Below are 19,890 nucleotides of genomic sequence, written 5' to 3'. Positions count from 1 at the left end.
GATCGCAGCCTGAGCTAGGTGCACAGCCCTCTTTTAGGAGGAGGGTTTCCGGTCAGGCATGCTGATCTGCCCCTAAAGGCAAACACTCCTCAGTAGGCTACTTCACAGATCTCCCTTCTGTGCCCCGGGGCAGTGCGATCGTGACCTGGGTGTACGGGGTCTGGTCTGGAGGCCTGACCCCTGGACCCTGGAGATCAATCCCTGACCCTGCCAGGGGGAGGGGTGCTGGTCTCGAATCTCCTACAGGGTGCCCAAGCTGGATCGACTTCACTCCACCTCAGGATTTGTCCCACTCTCCTGGAGTCCCCAGGCAAGTAGCACCTGGGAGGGCTGGCGGGTAGTGAGCTCGCAGTCTGAGTACCCCTCAGTCTGCTGTAGGGCCCCAAAAAGAAAGGTTCCATTGGAGATGCCTCCGTGATGGCTAAACTGTCTCTCTGGGCACCCCCGGGTAGGGAGGGGGAAGGAGAGAATGGAGCACTATGGCGTCTGCCGATAGGCTCGGGTCTGCGCCCGGGGAGGTGCCGCAAGGGAGCTGGGAGCCCGGTGCCGTGTCCGCAAGAGGCCACCGCTCACTGGCAGCAGCTGTCTCTGGGCTGGTGTCCGCAGGTCTCTCCAGCCGCTCAGGCGCCACCAGCAGCCCGAGATGCAAGGGAGGGGAAGTTAACCGCTCCACCTACCCTTGTCGCTGGTCTCCAAGCCTCTCGAGACCTTTTTCCTTCCAGTTCTCCTCCGCAACGTCTTCCCGTGGAGTATCCTGTAGTTTCAGGCACCCTTCCTTCCGACCCTCACCCGATCTATGTTTCTCTGCTCGCTTATTTTTTTCTCTTTCTTCTAAAATTTGTCTTTTTTGCAGAGACACTCTGACTGGCAGCTTTTCTCGTCTGCCATCTTGGCTCCTCTCAGAAGTTTTTAGTTTTGATGTGGTACCATTTGTTTATTTTTGTTTTTGTTACCTGTGCTTTTGGTTTCATATCTAAAAAACCATTGCCAAATCCAGTGTCCACCTTGGCCTCTCAAAAGACTAGGATTACAGGAGCGAGCCACCACGCCCAGCCACATATGGCCTTTTCTATTTCAAGGTATTTTCCTTGTATTCCTAGTCAAGTATTTTTATCACGAAAGGCTGTTGAATTTTGTCAATGCTTTTCTGTAGTTATTGATATGATTATGTGGTTTTCTCCCCTTCATTCTGTTAATATGGTGTATGACAAGATTTGGAACATCCTTGCTTTCCAGAAATAAATCCCCCTTGGTAATGGTGTATAATCCTTTTAATGTGCTGAATTTGGTTTTCTAATATTTTGTTCAGAATGTTTGGATTAATATTTATCAGATATTGGTCTATAGTTTTCTTTTTCTATAGTATCTTAGTGGCTTTGGTAAAGTCCTTTAAGCTCTGTTCCCTTTTATCTATCTATCTATCTATCTATCTATTTACTTATTTGAGACAGGGTCTTGCTCTATTGCCCAGGCTAGTGTGTAGTGGCATCATCATACTCATTGCAATCTCAAACTCCCTGGTTCAAGCAATCCTGTTGCCTCAGCCTCCCGAGCAGCTGGGAGTACAGGCATGCACCACCATGCCCAACTAATTCTATTTTTTTTTTTTTTTTTGAGACAGAGTCTCACTCTCTTGCCTAGGCTAGAGTGCCGTGGCATCAGCCTAGCTCACAGCAATCTCAAACTCCTGGGCTCAAGCGATCCTCCTACCTCAGCCTCCTGAGTAGCTGGGGCTACAAGCATGTGCCACCATGCCCGGCTAATTTTTTTTATGTATTTTTAGTTGTCCAGCCAATTTCTTTTTATTTTTTTAGTAGAGACAGGGTCTCGCTCTTGCTCAGGCTGGTCTTAAACTCCTGAGCTCAAACGATCCACTTGCCTCGGTCTCCTAGAGTGCTAGGATTACAGGCATGAGCCACTACGCCCGGCCTGTTTTTTGTAGAGATGGGTCTTGCCCAGGCTGGTCTTGAACTCCTAGCCTCAAGTGATCCTCCTACCTCAGCCTCCCATAGTGCTAGGATTACAGGCATGAGCCACTGCACCTGGCCTATTCTCTTTTCCTTTTGCTCCTCTGCCTCAACAATTTCAAATGACATGTCTTCAAGTCCATTGATTCTTTCCTCTCAATCAAACCTGTTGTTGAATCCTTTTAGTGATTTTTTTTTTCAATTCAGTTATTGTATTCTTCATTCCTAGAATTTGGTTATTTAATAGTTTGTCTTTGTTGATATCCTTATTTTGTTTGCATATGTCATCATTTTCCTGATTTTGTCTATTTGTGTTCTTTAGCTCATTTAGCATCTTTAAGATGGGTATTTTGAATTCTTTGTTGGGTAATTCATACATCTCCATTTCTTTAGGGTTAGTTTCTGGAGATGTTTTGTTCCTTTGATTGGGCCATGTTTCCCTATTGCACTATATGCCTTGTGATCTTTTGATGAGACTTGGGCATTAGAAAAAACCACCACCTCTCCTTGCCTTTATAGCCAGTCTTCATAAAGAGGAACACATTCACCAATTAGCCCAGCTAGAGATTCTAGGGGCCTCTCAAATCTCTTCTGGGAATGCCTCTTTCTGGAACCGTGGGTGTGATTTCCCACATAAAGAGGTTTGCCCGTTTCTTTTCAAGGAACTCATGATTTCTTGCTCCCCCTGGCGTCTGTCTGTGGCACTACAGTCTCTCTGGTACTATAAGAAGACTGTAGTTCTCACATTTGTTCTTAGCAGGCCTGAGGTATCCAAAATGTGACACTGTTCCTGTCAGTGCTCTGAGTCATACGAACAAAAATCAGTTCCCCAGGCAGCCCCATGATAAGCTAGAACATTGGACATACACTCCACTCTACTCTCTTCCTTTTGAAAAAGAAGCTGCAAGTTGGTAGTTTTCTACAGATTGTGCTGCCCTCTGCTTAGCACTGGGAGTTTTGGTGGGCAAATTCAATGGACTTTCTTACCTGATTCAAATTGCCCTTCTTGGTTTTTGCACTCACCTGGGTGCTGCAACCTTTAAACTGATTTCTGGAGTTCTCACAAAGGCCATTTAGTCCACATATTGTTGTTAAGTCAAAGTCTCTATGGGGCTTCCTATTATGCCATTTTGCTGATGTCATTCTCCACACACCATTGTTTTTTCAGTACTTAATTACTATCTGGCACTACAAAGATGCCCCAGGCTCATTTTGTATATTCCCAGCTACAGTTTTAGAAATCAGCCATTCTCCCTGGGAACCATTCCTTTCATTAGAGAATGGTATTAGGAATCAAGATCTGGGTGGGCTGACTGCAGTTTGGTAGAGCGCATTTCCAATAGCTCCCTGAGAAAGAGTACATGGAAGATAACCTTTTTGGAGACCTAATCCATGTCTTAAAATAGCTTTATTCTACCTTTACACTTATTTGATAATTTGGTTGGGTAAAATTTTAGCTAGCAAACTTTTCCCTAAGAATTGGGGAGATTGTTTTTGCTGTGTTGCTGTTGAGAAATCATTACTAATTGTTAATCTTTTCTATCTGACCTTTTTTCCTTTCTAGAAACTTAAGTCTTTATGTTCTGAAATTTCAGTTATGGTGCCTTGGAGGAAGTATATTTTGATGCATTGTGCCTGGTTGTGTCTTTTAGCTCTGCAAAATTTAAATTATTATTTCCTGACCTTACTTTTATCCTTTCTGGAACTCCTACAATTTGGATTTTGGACCTCTTGGACTCTAATTTTCATACAGGTTCTCTTTTCTCCCACCTTATATCTTTACCTTTAATCTGTCTAACATTTGGAAAATTTCCTCACTGTATTTTCCAGTGACTGTTTTTTTATTTCTGCTATTATGTTTTAAATTAACAGGAACATTTTTTTCTCCTGAGAGTTCCACGTTTTGTAGCATTCTGCTCTTATTTTCTAGATGTAATCTTACCTTACATCTCTAAGGATATTCATAACAGAGTTGGCAGAGGGAAGTTTTGTTATCATTGCATTTGATTCCTCTTAAGTTGCTTTCCTCTTTGGATGCTTTCTTCTAGATAGAGTCTCCTGAGTAAGAGTTGGGGGCTAAAACACTAACTGACAAAAGGGAATGGGTAGGACCTGTCAACTTTGAACTTAATTGTTCACAGTGAGCCATATTTTTTGTAATCTCTGGCGTCAATATGTTTACATTTTTCTTCTCTGGTATGGTGGACAGTATATATAAAGCCACTTAATTTTGTTTCCAGTATAATGTTGGGTAGAAAGAAATTTGGCCTTGCCCTTTGAATGTTATACTAGATAAGTGTGTGTTTGCTTGGGGACCTTGGGTCATACTGGATGGCCTTAACAATGTGGTTTATGGCTGGGGTTGGACAAATCCATATAGTCTTAGGGTAGGGGGCAGACCACATCAGAAAGACCAAGAATGTGACTTGGGTGGAGGTTTGGGGTCATGCACTATCAGTTGACCTAGATACTAATTACATGAAGCCAAAGTAAAAAAATATCTGGATTCTAAGGCTTTAGTGAAATTCTTTGGTTGGCAGTACTTTGTACATACTGTCACACATTGATGCTGGTAATGTTTTCTGATTCCAGGGGGACAGGACAACAGACCTGTGCTGGACTCTGCCCTCTGCATCTTTCTTTGGCTGATTTTGATCTATAACATTTCCCTGTGATCAACTATAACCATGAATACAATAGCTTTCGGTGGGTTCTGTGAGTCCTAGCAAATCTTCCAACCTGAAAGTTGGTTTTAGGAAGCCCCCAGACTTACAAGTACTCTTGTTTTCTATTCACTCTGATTGGCACCACCCAGAGTCACTCTATTACCTTTTCTAAAGAATAAACCTCCAAATGCCAACTGTGGTGGGATAAAGAGTTGCCTAGCAATGTGGTAATGAGGAGAAGCCCAAGGCTTCCATTGTCCATCCAATCTTCTCTATTTTTGTGCCTCTTTTACCCTGTCCCAGAGGTAACTGGTGCTGAGAATTCTGAACTGTAAATAAATTTGTTAGTTTCTCCATTGCTAGTTTAGAATTGGGCTTTCTTGGGTCTAGCAAATTAGATTAACACCCATCCATCTGCTTTCCAATTCTGGCTGTTGTTTCTTCTATTTTCTCCACCTTCGTGGGTTTTTGTTTGAATGCATCTGTTGTAGCAGCCATAGAGACACATCATTCAGATCTCCTTTCAAAAGAATCTGATGTAAGGAGTGCAGCTGGTACTTTCTGATCCATCAAGGCATTTGTGCCAAGGCCATAACCCCCCCGGCCTGCACCCAGACACTAACTGAGCAAGGCAGGGGCAAAAAGCTAGGTCATTTTTGACTAATTTTAAACTCCACTAAAGTAATCCTTGCCTAGGGACTCTACATGGGCTCGACCAAGACTGTGTCAGAGTTGCACTACAGTCTAGGCGTTTCCTAATCAATCTTACTTTCTTTTCTCTTTTCACAGGTGTCAGGCCTACATTGGAAGTCTGAAGGTTTTCTCTACCCATGCCTACTCCCTCTCCCCTACCTTTATCCTTCCTTTATGTTTCCTCCAATAAATTCTTACACATCTAATTTTACCTTGGCATCTGGCTTTTTTGAGGACCCAAATCATCACCTAGGATTCTGAAAAGAAGTTTTGTTAGATGTTTAGCCCACTGTCTTTTTTTTTTTTTTTGAAACAGAGTCTCACTCTCTTGCCTGGGCTAGAGTGCCGTGGCATCAACCTAGCTCATAGCAACCTCAAACTCCTGGGCTCAAGCGATTCTCCTACCTCAGCCTCCCAGGTAGCTGGGATTACAGGCACGCGCCACCATGCCCAGCTAATTTTTTCTATTTTTAGTTGTTTGGCCAATTTCTTTCTATTTTTAGTAGAGACGGGGTCTCACTCTTCCTCAGGTTGGTCTCGAACTCCTGAGCTCAAATGATCCTCCCACCTCAGCCTCCCAGAGTGCTAAGATTATAGGCGTGAGCCACCGTGCCTGGCCTAGTCCACCGTCTTGATACAGAAACCACTAAGAAGTTTTTATGTTCTTCAAAGATTACACATTTCAAGTTTCATTAAACTATGAGAGAATGAATTACCTCCAATACATTAATGTTTGATTACTGAAACTTAAAATATTTCATCAAACTACCCAGGAAAATCCAGGTAGCAGAAATATATAACATGTCCATTTCTTCAAGAGGTCTGAAATAAATTTAAAAGGCCATAAAATGATACATATATATATATATGTATTATGCCATTAAAATCACTTCTACCTTCTGTACTTAAGAACTACAGAAATAAAGAAGTACAGAAGTAAACTTTGTTGTGGTGTTGAGGTAACATTACAACCTACTCCCAACATGACTGCAGAGGTGTTTAAGGTTAAGTGCCAAGATTACCATGGGGTCTCAAGTCACTTGATTAATAAATCCCATTTGAATTTTAGACCAAAAGCAGCAAATTATACATGCACCTGAAGGAATATCTTCAATGTGTCCACGTGTCGACAAATGTGTATGCATATGCAGGGGATGGGTATGAGTTAGGGAAAGGCTGACTGAACCACATTGATAACCAAATGTTAGGAGTCTGCCGTTGTTGGTAATACAGAAACATACACCGTCTTCATGTTCAAAGTCTTCATGGGGATGTCTTCTGTAATTTCTAGAATGGAAAGAAAAAGTTTTGTTTTTTTTTTTTTAAATCAATAATTTACTTATTGTGGGTATTTTTAAAAATGTTAACTTCCTAGGTAGTAAGGAATTTAGCCTAATCCTAAGGGAGGTCTGACCTTTGTCTCAGGCTCCTGAGGGGAACCTCTAAATCCTTGGAATTTCCTAATAGGAGTGTCTTTGTTACTATGGTGGGCACTTTGACCACACCTGATAGTTTATGCTAATGAGATGAGACTCAGGTAGAGTCAGCCACACCAGAAAGACCAATTATATGATTTAGGATGGGGGCTTTGGCTCAGCTGACACAGATAACATGTGGGCAATTTGAATCAATCAGGCCTACATAGTGAAACCTCAATGAAAGTTCTGTACACCAAGGCTCAAGTGAGCTTCCCTGGTTGGTAACACCGTGTGTTGTTACATATTAGGGATGGGAGGATGAAACACTGTCCATGACTCCATGGGGAGAGGATGACCTGAAGCTCCTTGTTTGGACCCCTCCCAGTTTTCTGCCCTATGCATCTCTTTCTTTGGCTGGTTCTAATTTGTATTCTTTCCCTATAATAAATAAAACTGTGAGCACAATAACTTTCAGTAAGTCTGTGAGTCCTTTTAGCAAATTACCGAACCTGAGGGTGGTTAGGAAAACCCTCAAACTTGTAGTTGGTGCCAGAAGTGATGGGGGTCTTGTGTGGATTCTTCCCTCTGAGTTTGTAGTTAAACCACAGCTCCTTATAGTTAGAAGTTTTGGGCAGACTACTGAAGTCTTCTGGAGGACTGTGCCCTCACCTTACAGTCTGGCTAACTCTGGGTACTGCCCAAGATGTCCCCCTCCAAACACTTCCTATGCCAAAACTGAGCATCCGAAAGTATAACACAAATGGAAGCAATTAAAACACACTGAATATGTAACTCAAAAAGAAAAAGAGACAGAGAGGGAAACGGAAATTTAACAGAGTTATTTGCCTACTACGGGCATTTTGTTTCTAGCCAGATCTGAATTTAAAGGGAAAGGACTCGCTTTCTCTAAAAACAGCTCTTGATCTAGCAGGCAATCCTAGATGTGAAAGTACTCTCAAAGCTGCCTCCTTAATAGATAATGATGGGATCTGGAGATACTATTTAGAGTCTAGTGGAATAAGCATGAAAACATCAAAGAGTTATAAACATTTTTTGATCCTCCTAATTTACTTTTCTAATTTACTAAGTAATTCTTTATGAAAGATGCTTCTGAGAGGAAAAACATGATGAAAATAAGGCTATAGGTAGGAGATTGGAAAACGACATTGAATTGCAAAAATTCGCAGCTTTGGGGTAATCTTGGGTAAATCACTTAACCTTTAAGCTCTTATCTACTAAACTTCTGCCTGTTTAACCTCACAGAGTAAAAAGAATGTATTAAGACAGCATAGGTAAGACCTGGTTATGTGAATAATAGGTAGTATTATAAATATCTAACTCACACAGACATGATTCTACCCCTGACAGTTTCAATGATACCCCTGCATTTATTTGCACAGAACGAGTGAGAGATGACATTTCTTCAGCTCCACTGCATACAGCACTTGGTGACCCACAGATTTGAGGGATAAGGAAAAGGAGTGAAGAATATTGCTGAGGTTTTAAATAAGCTCATCAAAACAAGATGCTACATTTACAGATGACCTTTATTATCATACCACAATGAAAGAGCAATAGTGTTGGAGAATTAAAAAAGCCTTATGATAAAGTGAAAGATTCATGGATATAACTAGAAAGACAGATAAGGCCCAAAATAGGAAGAATCTTGCAGGAAGCTAAAATTCTTTGAAGCATTACATAATAAGGAGCCTTGGGGGCTTTGAGCAGGAAAACCACCTCAAGGGAGGAATGTTCACGAAAATTAATTTTGGTGGAAGAATACAGGCTGCAGACTGGTGATTTCAATGGATGATGAGGCCATAAACTAGGTGAGAAGGAAATGATAAGGGAGAGTTGTTGAAAATAAATCTGACATATAGCGGTTGTGTTTCATTATAGGGGAGGAGAGAGAGGAAACAAGTGGAAATATAGCTTTAGTTTTTAACATTATGGCAGAAAATGTAAAAGTATTATATAAAACAATCAAGTTTAAAAAAATAAATAGCTGATCAGGGAAGAAAATGGGTGAAATCCACAGAGGTCAAAAATGATGATTCCTCTGGGGTGTGTGAATACTAAGATTTTCTGGTGGCATAATGCTTTTGGTACTAAAGTGAAAGCAAAACAAGAAAAAGTCTATGGTCTACACAAACTGGGAAGTCTGACAAAACCCTCCTCAAAAAACTGGAACCTCGAATAAAGGACCTGAAGCAAAAGGGTTAATTTGAATAAGTTCCTTCACCACTGAGAAAAACAGCGAAGAGAATGTAGTGGGGTTAATATCTCCCAAAAGACATGCCCAGGTTCTAAATTCTCATGAGCTGTGAATGTAACCTTATTTGGAAAAAGAAGAAATAGACAGAAGAGGAGGAGGCAATGTGACCACAGAGTCAGAGATTGAAGTGATGGGCCACAAGTCAAGGAACATGGTGACTCCAGTCACCAGAAGCTGGAAGGGACAACAAACGAATTTTCCCCTAGAGCCTTCAGAGAGTGTGCAGCCTTGACGACATCTTGATTTCAGACTTCTGGCCTCGAGAAATATGATGGAATAAACTTCTATTGCCTTAAGCCACCCAATTTGTGGAAAACTTGCCTCACGCAGCCTTGTTTTGGGGTAGGGATGGACAGACCACATGTCCATGAGAATTCCTGGCCTTTTTGTATGACTGGCGTCAGACTTTCTTAATACATTCGCTGTGGCCCAAAATGACTGAGTTCAAAGTAGGTCTGGGTTGACAATGTCTCCAAGGAGAAATGCTCCTTAAAACTGGGCTTCAGGCTGGGCATGGTGGCTCATGCCTGTAATCCTAGCACTCTGGGAGGCCGAGGGAGGATGACTGCTTGAGGCCAGGAGTTTGAGACCAGCCTGAGCAAGAGTGAGACCCTATCTCTACCAAAAATAGAAAAATTAGCCAGGCATGGTGGCACATGCCTATAGTCCCAGCTACTCAGGAGGCTGAGGGAGGAGGATCACTTGAGCCCAGGAGCTTGAGGTTGCAGTGAGCTATGATGAATGCCACTGCATTCCAGCCTTGGGTGACAGAGCAAGACCCTGTCTCAAAAAACTAAACAAACAAGCAAACAAAAATTGGGCTTCAACAGAAACAATTAAATAAGCAGAACAGATGGGTAATGTAAACAGAAAGATGAAAACTCTGAGAAAGAAGGAAAAGGGAATGCTAGAAATAAAAACACTGTAACAGAAATGACGAATGCCTTATACCAAAAAATGGTATGTTATAGTCAAACTGCAGAAAATCAAAAACAAAGGGAAAATCTTGAAAGAAGCCAGAGGAAAAAACCACCTCACCTGTAGAGGAATAAGGATAAGATAAATCAGGCAAAATTACCCAGAATGTAGCATATAAAGGACAAGAGGGGGACAATGTGAAGAAAATAAAAGGGAGGTAGGATAGCGTAGGAAGGTCTATCTAAAATACGTCTAATCAAAGTTCCAGAAAGAGCTAATATTAGAAAGAATGAGTAAGAGGTAACTTTGGAAAGGTAATGCCCGGCAATTTTCTATAAGTGATAAAAGACACAAATCCTGATTCAGAAAGTCCAATAAATCCTAGGTTGTAAGATTTTATAAATAAAAGGATGGAATGGTAAAAGATTTTGAGTTACAATGTCAAGAAGAACGGCTATAAACAGAAAAAACAGATCCCACAAAGGGCAGCTATTTGGGGAAACAATTCCAGTAGCAGCAATGTTAAAGTGAGCACGTCTGATGTGTGGTAGGATTATAGAACAGAACTCAGCGGGCAGGGCTAGGATGTCAGTAGAGAAGATGACAGAGCAGCACAGAAGTGGATATCGAAGTGGACAATGTGAGGGGGGAGAACGAGAGGAGAAAACATGTCATTGCCAGAGACTAGCTGGTGCAATCACCGTAGTGAGTTTCTGTTTTCTGGATCAGTGAAAGCGGAATATGTTAACGGGTGAGCTCGCTCTTTACACTGCTATACAGCGCAGTGAGAAACGCATGTGAGCAAGCTTTATGAACTGTAAAGGGAGGTATAATGTCGGTGGTAAGTTTCCTTCAGGCTGTTATCTTACAACACTGTGGTAATTTTGATTCTTGGGGAAGAGAACAATTTTAGGGTCAGCATGTATGCTAATTTACCTAGAAGCATGTATTTTTAATAACATACCAACTTTTAGATTATTTACAAAGCAAAAAAATAATTATCTTTTTAATTATAATTCAAAAAACCCCATAGTATGGCAAATTTCTGGGGAAAGAACAACAACAAAAAGAAATAAAAAAAGAGATGATGATAGTACTCTCTCTTACACACATATTCTACAAATGGTTAATGGCATCAGAATTTATTTTCAACAAAAGAAAAGAATGAAAACGTACGGTCCACAATCTCACCTTGTGTTTGGGTCTCATTCAGAAACAGCTTTAGCTTCCTGCTCCGAAGGCCAAATACCTTGGCTGCTTCATACAGAAGACCTTGGTGGGTTAGCCCATTCTGCCCAAGTGGGTTTTCAAGCAGGAGAGTGCCCACGGTTCCCATTAAACACTCTGTGGAAGAAAGAACAAACTGGATTAAATTCTGAGAGTTCGTTCTCTAACAGAGGTGCCAACTACAGACAGCCCTAACAGGCAGTGCTGAAGGCTCCTGAGGCCAGCAGTGAGTACAGAGCATGAGTGTGACAGCTGGAGGTGCAGCCCATGAGGAAACAGCCTTAAACATTTCATAGAGGGGAAGGGGAAAAAGAAAGACTGACTTATATAAAAGCCCAGCAACTTGGGGAACAGACATTCAGTATAAAGTCAAGTGAAGAGCCTAAAGACTTCAGTAAAAAATATGCACAATGAGGATCCTAAAATACCAGGAAAAAATAAATATCAATCTAGTCTCTTAATTAAGGCATGGAGGTGTACAAGTTTTCCAAACATTTTCCAAGAAAAAATAAAGTAAAACTATCAATTAACATGTTTTGATGTTTAAACAATTCAGTTTCATTTAGTTATAATTGTTACCTAACCAATGTATCTCATTTCCTGACTATGCCAGAAGGAAGAGGGTTTTTCTACATAAACACACCAAAAGAAATAAGCCTGTGGGTGCTCCCAAAAGCAGTGGTGAGAGCCTACACTTTCAATCACTACACTGAAGCCAGTTCAAAAATACACATAAGAGATTTGACCATAAAGGAAATCTTCACGCCCAGCACCCCACAACCTGACTGCCGGGGGAGGCACGTACCTTGTGGCTCTGCGTTCAGCAGCTGTAGGTTGATGTATTGACAGAGAAGAGTACTAGCACTGCTGATCAGGGATGGAGCTGATCCTGTAGTCACACAAAGTGTTTTTCCACTCAGACTCAGTAAGTCAGTTTGGTTCTGTATTTCTAAAAACAACAATTTTTTCAGGGTTAGATAGTTCAGAGCTGAAGACATTCACTTTTCTTACTTAAATATTAAACAAACTATCATGTATCTTTTTACACTATGCTTTCTGCTTAATTTTTTGTTTATCAGAGGACATTGCCTTTTCTATAAACCAGGCTTTTAATGACACGCAATAGTAGGAAATCTTAATGTTACAAAATAAACGGCATAATATTAATGACTTAAAATATAAAGCAAATTGTTTTCTCCCCTTTTAGTATTTTCTCTGTATAGAATTCTGGAAATTTTAGGAGTAGCCTATATCAGAATCCCAAGCTTCACCATGAAAAGCTTCAATTAAAAAATGATAATTACAGTCAGAAGGTAAGTTGACTCTTAAAAAGATATGAAAAAAATTAAGACACACAGAACACATGAAGCATAATTTCATTTAGATAAAATTAACATTGCTTAGGGCTGTATACATAGGTAGATGACTAGTATTGGTTATGATATGAGATGGGTGCACTGGGCAGTCTGCAAGTATCGAGTGGAAGTGGCACACGCGAGACTGGGCAGGGGCAGTTTCTCAAGGAACAAGGAACCTGCATCACCAAGTGGCTAGAGGCCCATGCCCAGCCCAGGGCCACATGGTCTCCTTTCTCAACCACAACTGTGGCCTCATGGGAAATGACCAGCTGACTGAGAAAGAAAACATTTTGGGTCTGCTGTTGTAGATGGTTCTGTACAACATTCTGTAATATCAAAAGCAGACAACTGCAGTCTTACAGCCCCACTCGGACTCTGGGTGGCCCCAAAGAACAGTGGTGGACAGAAATCCTAACAGGCATAACTTTGTTCAGTGCAGCTGGCTGTTCATTTTGCTCAGGAGGAGGAATCACCAGAAGAGTGGATCTATACTGATTCACAGGCACTGGCTAATGGTTGGACTGAATGGGAACAGTTAGGGGCTCAGAAAGAATAGAATTGGAAGACTGGTGACAAATGAGTCAGGGCAAGATGTATGTGGACAGATCTCTCCAAATGGGCAGACGGTATGAATGAGGATCTAAAAATCGGATGGACAATATGACTTATTCTGTCCCTAGCCACTGTGTCCTTGTCCAGTGGACTGATGAACAAAAGGGTCATACAGGTGGGGAGGAAAGATACCCAGGGGCTCAGCAACATTACCTGCCACTCCCCAAAGCTGATTTTGCTATTGTGTATGTCACCTTCTGACAGCAGGAACCATTACTGAGTTTCCAATATCGCATTATTACCAGGGGAGATGAGCCAGGTCCCCGATGGCAGGCTGGTTATACTGGATCATTTCCATCATAGAAAAGGCAGTGCTTTGTCCTTACCAGAATATATACGTCTCTTGAACATGGATTTGTCATTGTCGCCTGTAATGTTTCTGTCCAAACCAACCATCCATGGACTTAGAAAATGCCTTATCAAAACATACACTGGGGAAAGAACACCCTTTTCAATAAATGGCTGGGAAAATTGGATTGCCATATGCAGAAGAATGAAACTGGACCCCATCTCTCATTATATACAAATATCAATTCAAGATGGATTAAAGACTTGAGTGTAAGACCTGAAACTATAAAAATACTATAAGAAAACCTTGGGAACACTCTACTGGACATTGGTCTAGGCAAAATTTATGACTAAGATCTCAAAAGCACAGGCAACAACAAAAGTAGACAAATGGGACTTAATTAGACTACAGAGCTTTCGCACAGCAAAAGAAATAATCAATAATGAACAGACAACCTGTAGAAAAGGAGAAAGTATTTGGAAAATATACATCCGACAGGGGACTAATATCCGAATCCACAAGGAACCCAAACAACAACAAAAAACCCCCCAAACAACCCCATTAAAAAGTGGGCTAAGGAGGTGAATAGACATTTTTCCAAAGAAGACAAATGGCCAGCAAGCATATGAAAAATTGTCCAACATCACTAATCATCAGAGAAATAAAATTAAAACCATAATGAGATCACCTCACATCAATCAGAATGGCTATTATTGAAGACACAAAAAATAACAGATGTTGACAAGGGTGCAGAGAAAAGGGACTCTTATACACTGTTGACAGTAATGTAAATTAGTGTAACTTCTGTGGAAAACAGTATGGAGATTTCTCAAAGAACTAAAAACAGAACTACCATATGATCCAGCAGTCCCACTACAGGATATCTACTCAAAGCAAAAGAAATCACTGTATAAAAAAGATATCCACACTTGTATGATTATCGCAGCACCATTTCATAACAGCAAAGACGTGGAATCAACCTAAGTGTCCATCAACAGTATTCGATAAAGAAAATGTGGTATATATACACAATGGAATACTATTTGGCCATAAAAAAGAATGAAATCGTATCTTTTGAAGTAACATGGATGGAATTTGAGGCCATTAAGTGAAACAACTCAGACACAGAAAGACAAATAACACACATTGTCCCTTATAAGTAGGAGCTAAATAATGTGTACACATAGAAGCAGAGCGTGGAATGATGAACAGTGGAGACTCGGGGTGGGGAAAGAAGGGAGGTGGTTGATGGGAGGTTGCTTGGTGGGTACAATATGCATTGTTCCAGTGACGGATGCACTGAAGGCCCTAACTTCACCACAATGCAATATGCTCATATAGCAAAATTGCACTTGTACTCCATGAATATATTAAAAAAGAAAAGGGAGAATGTCTCATTCACCAACATGGCATTCCACACAACATCACTTCTGACCACAGAACTCGCTTTTTAGCAAATGAACTATGGCAAGGTGCTCAAGTTCAGGGAATTTACTGGCCATACCATGTTCCCCATCATCTGAAGTAGCTGATATAATAAAATGGTGGAATGGCCTTTTGAAGACTCAGTTTCAGTCCCACCTGGGCAGTAACACCTCACAGGGCTAGAATATTGTCCTTCAAAATGCTGTTTGTGCTTTAAATGAGAGAAAGGTGGACTATGGCCCAGCCTGGCTGCCTGTGTACGTAAATAAGTAAAGTTTTAATGAAACATTGCCTTGCCCATTGGTTTATAAGTTATCATGGCTGCCTTTGTATTACAATGGTACAGTTAATGGCTCCTAGTCTAAAATATTTAATATCTGCCCTTCGAGAAAAAGTTTACTGACCCCTACTCTGACTCATAGACCCACATATGGCACCATTTCTCTCACAGCTAAGATTCAGGGTGCAGACATCAAGAGGGAGGATAGATGAAAGTGGTTCATCTGTCACCCTTAATAATGCACTCTACTACTTTGATCTCTGCTAATTTAGAGGTTTAGTTCCTAAGGGAGGAATGCCTCCACCAGGCAACAAAACCATGGTTTCATTAAACCGAAAGTTGACACTTGGTCACTTTGAGCTCCTTTGTCCAGTGAACCAAAGAGCAAATGGTGTGGGGTGGAGGGCTACTGTCCTGACTGGGGTGATTAAGTGATTATACAATGAGGGTAAGAAATATGTCTGGAATACAGGAGATCCCCTGCACCTTATCAGTGATAAAATGAACGAACTACAAAAATCCAATATAGGCAGGGATTTTAATGACTCCAATCCTTCAGAAAAGATTTGGATCATCCCATCATGAAGGATACTTGCTAAAGCCAAAGGGCCTAAGGAATGAGTAGCGGAGGAAGGAAATGATAGATTAAAGCATTGACCATATGATCAGCTACAGAACCCAGGACTATAATAGTTACATCTTTCTTATTAGATAAGAATGTATTTGTGTACATATTAACAAATTCTTATTTTCGTACTCTCTTATTTCTCTACCATATAACAAAATATTTTAACAGGTTAACTTATATCTCGTTAACATTAAAGTATAAAGTATAGTAAAGGGGTGTGTGTGACTCAGTTAGAAGAGAAATTACTATCACCCAAAGATGGATCAGGTGACTTTCTGTCCTGGTTTGGCTAATGCAGTTATTAGCATGTTTTAAGTTGTACAAGGAAGAGGTGAAAGCATGATTTAATTTATCAGGGTCTTTATTTGGAAGTTAAATATGGTTTAAAGAACCATGTATAGATGCCAAGATCACAGGGGGTGGACAGTGGTGGTTTCATCCTATGTCAATGTAGCTAAGTTAGAACTGTTTCTCAGATTCTCTGGCTGGCCTGGTTCTGGGTAATGGCTTGACCACAGAGTAATCTGTACAGGATTTAGAAGGGAGAAGTTTACCATTATTAGTCATTGTAGGACCCAGGCACCCCTCAGCTTTCTCAACGTCTGGTGGATCTGTGGTGGATCGGCTTGCTGTGCTAAGTGAGACAGCGAGTGGCTGGTGCTCCTGCCTCTGCTCTTCCAAATTCTGGGCCAAGCACACGTGCAACTCTCAAGCAAAGGCACCAGCAATGGCTTCTGCAGGTCACCTGACTATCAGTGTTAGATGTGGTTAGACAGATGTGGGCTCCAGACTGTGTTTGCTTTTCCCTACTTTTCATCCTACAAGTGACTTCAGGCAGAGCGTAAAGCCTTCCACTGACTTACTCACCTGCTCCCCCTGGTGGATCCTGGTTAGAGATTTTTCTCACAGATCCAACTCACTACCTTCTTCCAGACCTTTACTTCCCTAGTTTCTCCCACATTGCTTTTGCTTCCCTTACCCATCCTTTCAGTGAATACAACAGCAAATGGTTTTCCAATGGTTGTAACAATTTACAATACAGCAGTGACTGAGAGTTCGTATTATGCAACATCCCTGGCAACATGTGATTCTGTGAGATTTTTCTAATTTTTGCCAATCTGGTGGCAGTTAATAGTACCTCCCTGTGGTTCTATCTTGTATGTTACTGATTGCTATTAAGATTCAGCAGTTCTTCCTTAATTAATTGGCCATATAGATTTCCTCTTTTAAGTTATTTACAAGTTCCTGAAAGTGAGCATTGAGATTCATAAAGTATTAGTTTCCTGAGGCTGTCATAATAAAGAACCACAAACTCAGGTGTGGGTGGGTGGGTGGGTGGGTGTGTGTGTGTGTATGTGTGTGTGTTTTAAAAATAACAGAAATTTATTGTCTCACAGTTCCGGAGGCCAGAAGTCTGAAATCAAGATGTTAGCAAACATACTTCTGTGTGTGTGTACGCGCGCGTGCGTGCGTGCATGTGTGTGTGTGTGTGTTAAAAATAACAGAAATTTATTGTCTCACAGTTCCGGAGGCCAGAAGTCTGAAATCAAGATGTTAGCAAACATACTTCCTCTGAAACCTGTAGGGAAATCCTTCCTTGCCTCCTTCCTAGTTTATGGAGGCTCCTAGAAACCTTTGGTGTTTCTTGGCTTGTAGCTGTGTGACTCCAATATCTGCCTTCATCACCACATGGCATTTTCTCAATGTGTCTCTATGTCTTCGCATGGCCATCTTCTTAAGAGGACAATAGTCATACTGGATTAGGGGCCCGCCCTACTCCAGTACCATATCTCATTTTAACTAATTACATTTGCAACAACACTATTTCCAAAGAAGTCACAAGAGGTTCGGACTCCAACATATCTTTTCTCAGGAGTCAAAATTCAACACATAACAGTGGGAGAGAATGCATTTATAATTCTTTAAAATTTTATTCAGACTTGTTTTATTGCGAATCTGGATTTAGTGAGATTCAGGTACTATGTTTTATAAAGTTGAAACTAACAGAGGAGGTCTCTGAAGCCTGCATTCCATCACATGACTAATAGGAGAGAGAGCAGGATTAGAACTTTCGCCTCCTAATAAGTTCAGGATTTTCAGCCAATCGCACAGTGAGGGGCACAAACAGACACCGGAGGCAGGCAATGCTGAAGAGCCTAGCCCCAACTCAGAGAATCAGGAAAAATGCCAAGGTTATGCAGTATAACTGACACCAAATTAAGACCTCCACTAATCCACCTTGTGTCAAAGGACACAGATATCCTCTCACTTTCCACATACCTGTTTCATCATGGAAGACAGCTAGCTCCGTATTTTTAACACCAAAAATGCTATTAACAACATTTTTCAGCTTTAAAAGGTCCAACCTATTATCGCCTTTTGGATTTTCCAGAAGCAATACCCCACCTAAAAAAACCACAAAAATAAGACTTCATTCAGAAAAAAACTTAAAAAGAATTTGTTAAATTTGGAGGAAAAAGGATATGGGAGGGCAGAGATGTCAAACTCTAATTTTTTCCATTTTTACCCAAGTATATACTATATATACCCTTGGTCTATGTTTTGGCAATCCTTGGTGGGTATGGTCCAGGGATAGAACTCTACCAGGCCATCTGTTCTAGTCTTTTTCTAGATTCAAACCTTTGTATTTATGATCCTCATTTTTCATTTTGTGCCATTTAGAAACCCTTAAGGCTCACAGTTGTTCAAAATATTATTTTTTTTGCTACTAGCTTGCAGGTATACATGTATAGAATTGACTTTTGTATGTCTGTCTTATATCCTGTGACTCAAAAGTTTTTTCTTTTTTATAAGAAACATGATTTTATTCAATTACTTTGGAAACAAACCCAATTAATGTTTGCATCCAAGTGGTACAAAAAATGGCCAAAAATATTTTAAGATAATAGACTTAAAGATCATTTGCAGTTTCTTCCTCATAACATCAATGTTTTCAGCAGGACAATAAATTGCAAACAATATCAGATCATGTTAAGGTAGATAGATGACAGTCTGTGGCTGCATCTGAAGCTATTCCTAGGAAAATAATCTTGTTGAAGTTGGGAGCTTTTCTTCCGTTGGTCAGTTGACCCAAGAATGGGCAGTCTGGGAGTTGGCAGATAGGAGAACCCTGTCTTGTCATTGGCCCTTTGTGACTGAAGCTGACATAGAATCCTGGCCTTGCTAACATTAGTAATGCACACCCAATGACCATCCAACTGATTCCTCCTTTATACAGGGTCATCTGAGATAGCCAGGATGTTGGTAGTGATGGACTAGCTCACATGTCACACATCACTGAACTCGTGTAGCAGTTCAAGGACCACGTACTGTCTGAGGCATTATAAACAGGTCCAAATAAACATACAATCATCATGGGAGCAATTGGCAGTGGTGCTGGTAAGCAGACTAACATAGGGGTCTCAGGCCACATCTTGAAAACAGTCACTGTGAGCTTCTTATTGGTTCTAGGTGTTTTTAAGTAGATTCTTTTTTATTTTCCACAGGGGCAGCTTTATTTCTCCCTTTCTGATCTGTATGCCTTTTATTTCCCTTTCTTGCCTTAGTTCACTGGCTAGAAATTCCAGTACAAAGTTGAATAAAAGCTGTGAAAATGAACATCCTGTTCCTGATCTTAGGTAGAAAACATTCAGGCGTTCCCCATAAAGGTAGCTGCAGGATTTCTGCAGATGCTCATTATCAAGTTGATGAAGGTCCCCTCTCTTCCTATTTTTCTGAGGGTTTTTATCATGAATGGGTGTTTATCAAATGATCTCTCTCCATCAACTGCTATAGACATGTAATCTTCTAGTCTCATAATATGTTAAGATTCTATTGACTGATTTTTAAATATTGAATCAGCTTTGCATCCATAGAATTAAACCCCAATTGGCCATGATGCATAGCTCTTTGTACATATAGCTGAATTCCATTTAACAATTTTTTGGCAAGAATTTTAATATATATTTATGAGTGATATTAGTTTTCCTTTTCTATCTTTGTTTTTTAATACTGTCTTTATCTGGTTTTGACAGCAGAGTAATGTCACCTTCATAAAGTGAACTGGGGAATGTTTTCTCCTCTTCTATTTTCTGGAAGAATTTGTGTAGAATTGGTGTTTATTTTTTTAAAAAT

General features: G+C 40.6%; 1 protein-coding gene across 1 annotated transcript in view; it reads right to left on the bottom strand.

Moving 5' to 3' along the window:
- Positions 1–6,063: 6,063 nt before the first annotated feature.
- The window catches only part of IARS (isoleucyl-tRNA synthetase), a 73,953-nt gene continuing 60,126 nt past the window's right edge, over positions 6,064–19,890 (bottom strand). Inside the window, exons 31-34 of the mRNA XM_012651817.1 lie at positions 18,037–18,162; positions 11,970–12,113; positions 11,129–11,281; positions 6,064–6,613 (exon numbers count right to left, since the gene is read on the bottom strand). Of these exons, the coding sequence (XP_012507271.1) occupies positions 6,531–6,613; positions 11,129–11,281; positions 11,970–12,113; positions 18,037–18,162 (506 nt within the window). The 3' untranslated portion in view covers positions 6,064–6,530. The remainder of the gene's footprint in view (positions 6,614–11,128; positions 11,282–11,969; positions 12,114–18,036; positions 18,163–19,890) is intronic.

Source organism: Propithecus coquereli, unplaced genomic scaffold (assembly GCF_000956105.1).
Source record: "Propithecus coquereli isolate 6110/MARCELLA unplaced genomic scaffold, Pcoq_1.0 Scaffold370, whole genome shotgun sequence".
Taxonomy (NCBI): Eukaryota; Metazoa; Chordata; class Mammalia; order Primates; family Indriidae; genus Propithecus; species Propithecus coquereli.
Note: the sequence above shows the minus strand (reverse complement) of the source record. Positions and strands in the feature narration are given on the sequence as shown.